The sequence below is a fragment of the Zeus faber genome, assembly GCF_960531495.2.
Source record: "Zeus faber genome assembly, chromosome: 20".
NCBI classification, from domain to species: Eukaryota; Metazoa; Chordata; class Actinopteri; order Zeiformes; family Zeidae; genus Zeus; species Zeus faber.
Genome location: NC_137207.1, coordinates 9,236,410 through 9,244,086, shown reverse-complemented (window position 1 = coordinate 9,244,086; position 7,677 = coordinate 9,236,410). Strand labels below are relative to the sequence as shown.

Below are 7,677 nucleotides of genomic sequence, written 5' to 3'. Positions count from 1 at the left end.
ATTCTGCCACGCCTGACAACGCTGCCGCCGATGAACAAAGACCCGGACTGGACGACAGATGATCAAACCGCGTAACGGAGTGGATTCAATCCGCGGATTGCGGCGCTGTGTATTCCGAGGCGCCTCTTGGAACGAAATCAAACACCACTACATGAGTGCGGAGGCTCACGCATGCACTATTCTTCTGTCCGTCCGCTCTGATAACCATTATGTAACCATCACTCTCCCATTCTTGACTCCTGTTCCAGCATCCCGTCGGTGCCTCAGATGTCCTTCCTTTCGCTGCAGAATGTCGTGGGGGTTGGGAGTTTGTTCTCATGTTTGGTGGTTGGCCACCAAGCCCTGTATTGTTTTATTCTCAGGAACATTCTCTTTCATCACCAGCGCTAGAATCACCCAAAATCTTAAAACAATAGAGGGACTGTTGTTTTTTACAGTGGATTATTTGCTCCAAGTATTGGTCCAAGGTTTTAAACTGTTTTGGTACACGAAAGCATACATTTTGTTCAAAAAAGAAAACGTTTCGCTCCAGCAGATGTTCCAGTTCTCCATGGTGCATAGGCATGTGTTTGTATATTTCCGTGCCTTGAAATCCACTTTAAAAAAAAAAGAGCCTTCAAAGACTGCTCAAAGGCTCTACAGGACCAAAACCGAGTACCGAGCTGGTGGGCTCTTCTTGATCTTATGCACCTCTCCATTCCTTGTCATGTTGAGTTAAATTGTTCGGTTGTTCCTATTACCATTCAAAGTAATACAATTTTTATATTTTATTGTTTTCTTTTATTGTGTGGGCCGATAAACAAAAAGTGTTTAATGTTTTATTGTTCAAAATGCATATTAACAACGTCAGTTGACATGTTGCAATTACCAAGATGACAGGTAGAGGAAGAGGCCACAGATTTCGATTTTCTCTCTATTTGACAATTGAATCTACTTTAAGCAATATTTCCTTATGAGTGTTTCACTTGGTCTCTTTCTTTACCAACATTTTGGGGGGGAATCAAAGACACTGCAAGTATTATTTGAGGGGAAAAAACACACACTCGACCTAACATGAGCATTTCAACTTAAATGCTGCTGTATACCTATGGGAATCTATCCATAATCTAACCCAAAGCTTTTGGAGATCTGAAGTCACACAGTGTAAACACCATCCATCCACATATGAATCATGCAGCGTTTATGATGAGAAAAAAACAAAACAATCTATGCTTTCTCAAAACCCATTCCCTATTTTTTTTTTACACAAGATTTCAAAGATGTATAATTAAGCTGCCGTAACCTCGCAAAACAGTGTTTAATTTTAAATATTTCCTTTATATTAAGACACTAACACATTCTGAGATGTCTCTCTTTGCAAAATATGGCTCTTCCACCTTCAGATTTGGTCATTTGCTGAATACTGCAAGGCTTCTGTAACAGATGTAACTACATAACTGGTACCAACCAGCTAATTATCTGTACAAAAGAAAGTAATTATGCATATATGTGCATATAGCAAACTACTGTATATCTTTGTAATACAACCACACCCCCTCCCTATTATTCACTAGAACTGTAAAGTAGTGATGACTCAAAACCTGAGTCATAAATTACACATACTCCCAAAACCTCATTCAAAGAACAGAGTTTACAGGGAGGCTGCACATCTCATTTACACCTGACCAGAGCACGAGGACAGCTATCTGAGTCGCCAGCCTCACACTCACACACACACACACACATATACAGGTAGCCACACCCTGGCGCCACATGAACACACACACACACACACACACACACACACGTTAGAAATTAAGGTTCTTGGGGACTTCCCAGGGAAAGTCTTTTCTGCCGAAGTGGCCATAACAGGCTGTCCTCTGGTAGATCGGCCTCTTCAGATCCAGGTCTCTGCAAACCAATCGTCACCAATCAGAGCAATCAAAGTTTGTGCAAATTACACCATCCTCTCTGGCCTTGTTTAATAAAGACCAAAATACAGCTGTTCTCGGTTACTTAAACGGTTATTTGTACAATTCCCAGAACAAATGTCTTAAACATCGGCATGTCCGTGTTTCTATAAAGATCTTTGAACTCCCTCCATCTGTCAAATGCAGCACCGATAACTTTACATATTTTCTTTTTCATATCAGATTTACGCCGACCTTAAAACTCAGCCTTGACGTTGGCTTGGCCAATTCCATTGCAAATATCAATTTAAAGCTGAAACTTTCCTGTCATAAAAATCGCCACCGCGTGGCTCAAAGAGCAATGCGCCGTCAACGTGTGAGACTGTATTACGCACAACCGTCTGACGCTCACCTCACGATGACCCCAGGCCTGAGGTCAAAGTTCTTATTGACGATCTGCAGAAGCTCCATCTCGTTCTTCTGCGAGGAGCCGTAGGTGAACAGGGAGATGGACAGCGGATGGGCTACTCCGATTGCGTAGGCCACCTGAAACAACACAAACGGCAGGGAGACTCGGACACAGGGCCTTGTAATGCATTGTCACGCACAGCTGGGGAGAGAGCGGGGAGCGTTTGAAGTATTTGTTTTAGTGTGATTAAAGGGGACCACACAGGCAAATCGTTCTCATTCAAAAACGCCAGGTAAGTTGCGAGTCGTGGTGGAATGTGCACTTAAGTACTGATGGCTTTCAGGCTGGTGGCTACTGTTCTCCAATATAAGAAAATGCTCAGGTTACCACTGTGGTATACAAAAATGTCATAGTTTTATCATATAATACCCTCATTGAATAGTATTATTTTGCACATACTATATTGAACTGCAGTCTGCTTTTGGTACAACACAGTTCCATACGGTATATCCAGCGTCTGAATCCATTGTCTTCTGGATAGGCTTTGCATAATTTACTATGATCACACTGAATGTCTTTCCAACCACTGACGGTATCAGAGTGAGATGCTTATATCTGTCGATATGGGTTAATTTGGTTGGCTCCCTGCAGATCGGTCGGACAGCCTCCCCTCACCTGCACCAGGACCCTCCTGCAGAGTTTGGCCTTGACCAGGGACTTGGCCACCCAGCGTGCGGCGTAGGCGGCGGAGCGATCCACCTTGGTGTAGTCCTTCCCGGAGAAGGCCCCGCCGCCGTGGGCCCCCCAACCGCCGTACGTGTCGACGATGATCTTCCTGCCGGTCACTCCAGCGTCCCCCTGACGAGCCGGTGACACGCACCCGGATTACCGCAACTTGTTGAGTTTCACTTGAGCACACCCACCATGTCACCTTTTTCTTTTTTAAATTTTCGTACCTGGGGTCCACCGATGACGAAGCGTCCGCTGGGCTGCAGGTGATAGATGGTTTTCTCGTCCAGGTACTTGGACGGGACTACGGCCTTGATCACCTTCTCCTTCAGGACCTGCTTCTGCTCGTCCAAGCTCACAAAGTCGTCGTGCTGCACAGAGATCACCACTGTGTGCACCCGCTTGGGGATCACGGCGCCGTTCTCCTGGGTGTAGTGCACGGTCACCTGGGAGGAGGAGGAGGAAGAGGAGGAGATGCGGAGGAGTTGGAGAAGAGAGTCTGCTGTAAGACTGGGTACTTTTGAAATGTTTTCAATACCATGACTTTGATGCCAGCTCCTAAACTTCAATATTTTTCTATTATAGCAATTTATTTTTGTTAATCGCAGAAACATTGGGGTAAATATTTCTTTAAATACTTCATATAATATTGCTTTAAAAGACAATTGTGTGATAAGTTAAGACAAGATAAAACAAGGAAAATAATCCTCGTTCACAAAAAGAAAAACAGATTATTCATGTTATTCTTACTCTACAATGTAGTAGTTTATTTTATTTTTTAATTTTTTATTCTTACTGTTATTTTCCTTTGAAATAGGTGTCAAATTCTGGAATCAAATGCCAATACTCAATTTTGGATAGTCAATAGCACTGATAGTATTCAACCTATTTGATAACAAGTTGACCTTCGACGCGCGGCCCTACCATCCCAACCCTAATACCTGTGTCTTGGAGTCGGGGCGCAGCCAGGGGACCGTGCCGTTCCGCCTCAGCTCCGCCATCTTGGCGTTGAGTTTGTGGGCGAGGATGATGGTGAGGGGCATGCATTCCTCCGTCTCGTCCGTGGCATAACCAAACATCAGACCCTGTCGGCATAAAACGATCAGTACGTTGTTGGCCTGTGCATAATGCCTCGCACCCTCACCAGCAAAGTAAATGCAGATGCAAACCAAAGGAGGGTAAAGGGTTAATATTCTTTCATTGCCCGCTAAAGCGATGCCCCGCCCCCCTGTGAAGGTATTGGGGTGACATTGGAAGGACAGCGGGAAAAACTGAGTTGTGTTTGTGTTGCAGGTCACCTGGTCCCCTGCTCCGATGTCACTCTCCAGGCGGTCGATGTGGACGCCCTGAGCAATGTCGGGGGACTGCTGCTCCAAGGCCACCAGCACGTTACAGGTCTTATAATCAAAGCCTGCGCAGAGAGAGAGAGAGAGAGAGAAAAAGAGAGAGAGAGAGAGAGAGAGAGAGATACCTAATTTTAACAAGAGACAGCACTGGTGCTCAAACTGGATTCCATTCACTTATGCATGTTGTGTAATTTAGGGGCTCCCATCCCCTTTCCCTAAAAGACCCCCCTAAATCAAACCTGATTCAATCCGAGACCCCCCATTTAAGGACAAGATGGTTTTTTTTTGTTTTCATGTATTTATTAATGGCCCTTTTCATCTTGATTGGTTCTACTTCACTGGTAGCGAGAGCAGGTTTTTAGGGCATGCGATGCATTAGAACATATAGAGGTGGAATTTGTCACAGTTTACGTTTGAACCCGTGTGGATTTATGAAGTTCCCCAAATCCGACCACACTTGGCAATTAGAAATAAACAAACACTTCTTTAAGCACGATTTAGGAGACATGCCTCAATTCGTCCAAGGCCTTGTGACCCCTGTGCAAACTCTGGTGACCGCCTGTGGTGGTCGGGCACCCAATGTTGGGAACCACTCCTATATTTGATTATAAAGCAAAATAACAGGGGCAGGGGCAGGGACAGGTTTGCTGTCTTTAACTCTCACACACACACACACACACGCACATAATGAATGGAAAATGTTCTATATGAGACTCACAATGGTTACAACTGACACCAAAAAAGGTATTTGTTCATTTTGTTTTCATACAGTACCCTTGTCTGAGTTGTCGTAGCCGATGTGTCGGATGGTGTCCCGCACCACCTTCTGATAGTCTACTGTGGCCCGGGACGTGATCTCTCCACAGAGCAGCACCATGCCGGTCTTACACACCGTCTCTGTTTCAGAATACACACATTAGAGTATGTACAGCACTAAGCATTCATTTATTTGTGTTGATGATAAAACAAACTGGGGTTCAGATTTAAGATACAGTTATATGGCATCTTTATAATGTATTTTCAGACAACTATCATATCAATGCAAAGTAACCCAGCATTGTGTCATCAGTTATGGAAAACTATATATATATGTGTGTGTGTGTGTGTGTGTGTGTGTGTGTGTGTATGTATATATATATATATATATATATATATATAAACACTTGTTTAGTAATTTATTATTTTGGCACTGGTTTGATAATTACATTACATTAGCAGTAATGGCATGGACTTCATACAAGTGCCTCTAAAATATTGTTTCATGTAATACAAATACTTCATGTCTCTGCTATTGTGTTCATTATTTCCATCAATATGTTTCTCATTTTGCCATTTCTTTACTTTCGGTGTACTACTTAGATATGACTTACTTGTAATGCAGCTGATTATAATTATCATCATGTTTAGACTTAGAGTCCTCTACAGAGTTTTATCTGACTGGTCTGAAAAAACAATAAGCCCGGTTTGTGCTTTGCTGCTCCCTAGTGGCCATGTTTGCTACTCACCACAGGCCACCTTCGCATCAGGGTCCTGCTTCAGGTAAGCGTCCAGCACAGCATCACTGATCTGGTCACATATCTTATCTGGAAAACAGGGGAGGGGTCGGGACTGTTTCAAAGAGGGCCCACCGCCTGACTACGCCAGGTTCCCCAGAAGGCTGGGGTGTGCATATGTCAGCTTTCTTAACATATTGGCGATATTTCATTGCGTGACCTTTTTGCACCACATATCAGATGCCCCAACTGAGCCGGGTCACAAAAATATCACGTTTCAAACCCTCCACCAGACTACTACTCGTGGGTCATATTTGGAGCCACAGTGCCCAGAATAGCCTGGTAGTTTGTCAGATGCATTGCACTGTAGCATGTAGTATCCCATGCCCATCAGAGCCAAAATACAACCAAACCCTACTGAGTTGCCACACTACAGTATAACAGAGAAATAGAAAACCAATAGTTTTTTGAAGAGCATCTATCACACCATAATATTGTTTCTTTTGGCCTTGCAACAATGTCATTGCAACATATTCAAAGGCAGATTTTTTTGTATGTGTATGTGTGTGTGTGTGTGTGTGTGTGTGTGTGTTTGTGTGCGTGCGTGCATGCGACTGTATTGCACGGAAGGCTGCCGGGTCTGCGTCGAAACGATGCATGAATCTTCAGCATCGCTTATGTAACATGTTTAGTACAGTATGCACCGTGTGTTTCAATGTGAGCTTTTCATCAACGACGTTTGTGCAAAGGATCGTCGTTTTCAAACTTATATTAAGAGGGAAATCAACAGGCGGGAACCCACAACGCACGATCCGTGCTGGTTTTCCCACTTTTCTGAGTTCAAAAGGCAGTTGTGGTTCTCGTTCCTCAAACGCCTGTCGCAGATGGGTTCGTTTCACCTCCTGTTCACACGTAATACTCTGCGTTAAAAGAGAAACCTTTTACAAGTCGTCCCTGCGTGGACCTTCAGACTTACTCTTAGGTCTTAGCTTGGTTCAATCTCGTGCAAGCCTTATTTTTACTGTACAGGAGGCAAAAACAATAATACAGGATATTATGTCGTTTATAGCATAGAATAATCCGGGGTAGTCATCGACTGGTCAAAAGTATCATTATCTTGCAGTGCGTTGCAGATCAAACATCCACATGACGGTCCTCCCGCGTCCCGCAGCATGCGGCGAAGAGGTCAGAGGGGCTCCCTGTACTCACCGGGATGTCCTTCCCCGACAGATTCAGAGGTAAACATGAAGGACCCGTCATGGTGCTCGCACATCTCGTCCACTGAGCCATTCATTGTGTTCCCCCCCCAGAGCACGACTCAACGGGGAAGGAGCTGCGTTGAGGTCTGAACGAGTCTGACGCGCAGGAAACCTTTGCGGCCCCCCCCTTTTTTTTTTCAATCTGCAATGGACAATGGTGACAGAGCAAGTTGTAAAGGAGACTCTGGCCGGTCCTTTGCAAACGTGAAGACTAATCATACAGTTCTTGGGCGCTGCAGCGGGACAACACTTTTCTTTATAAAGGCAACGTACACTCTTCTTACGCTCACATGCGCTCTGCTCTCCGGAGGAGGGGGCCATGTGAACCACCGGGCCTGACCATTCAGAAGGGCGAAAAGGGATTTAACCACTTGTGTGCCGGACACGCTCCCTATTGGCCAGAGTCCTGGCAGCAGCAGGCCAATGGAAAGCAATCGCCTGTGCAAAGACGTCCTAGAATTCCTGCAATAAGACAGGATAAAAGCGAAGCGCTTGTTTCATCAAATGTTACTCAATGTGAGGCATTCCCAGACACGCAATTCTTCCCGATGG

The 7,677-nt window shown here is 44.7% G+C and overlaps 1 protein-coding gene across 2 annotated transcripts; it reads right to left on the bottom strand.

Moving 5' to 3' along the window:
• Positions 1–7,193, bottom strand: LOC307245806 (S-adenosylmethionine synthase-like; the record flags this gene model as incomplete). 2 transcript variants are annotated; one of them, XM_080021487.1, is made up of 9 exons in its annotated part: positions 7,076–7,193; positions 5,879–5,956; positions 5,148–5,270; positions 4,326–4,438; positions 3,969–4,112; positions 3,255–3,473; positions 2,974–3,156; positions 2,302–2,435; positions 1–1,890 (listed from the first exon to the last, which is right to left on the bottom strand). In XM_080021487.1, the coding sequence occupies exons 1-9, from the start codon at positions 7,158–7,160 to the stop codon at positions 1,788–1,790; spliced, it is 1,182 nt and encodes a 393-aa protein (XP_079877613.1). In that variant the 5' UTR covers positions 7,161–7,193. The 2 variants fall into 2 exon arrangements, with proteins under 2 accessions (XP_079877613.1, XP_079877614.1); XM_080021488.1 differs by lacking the exon at positions 1–1,890 and having other exon boundaries at positions 2,298–2,435.
• Positions 7,194–7,677: the final 484 nt, after the last annotated feature.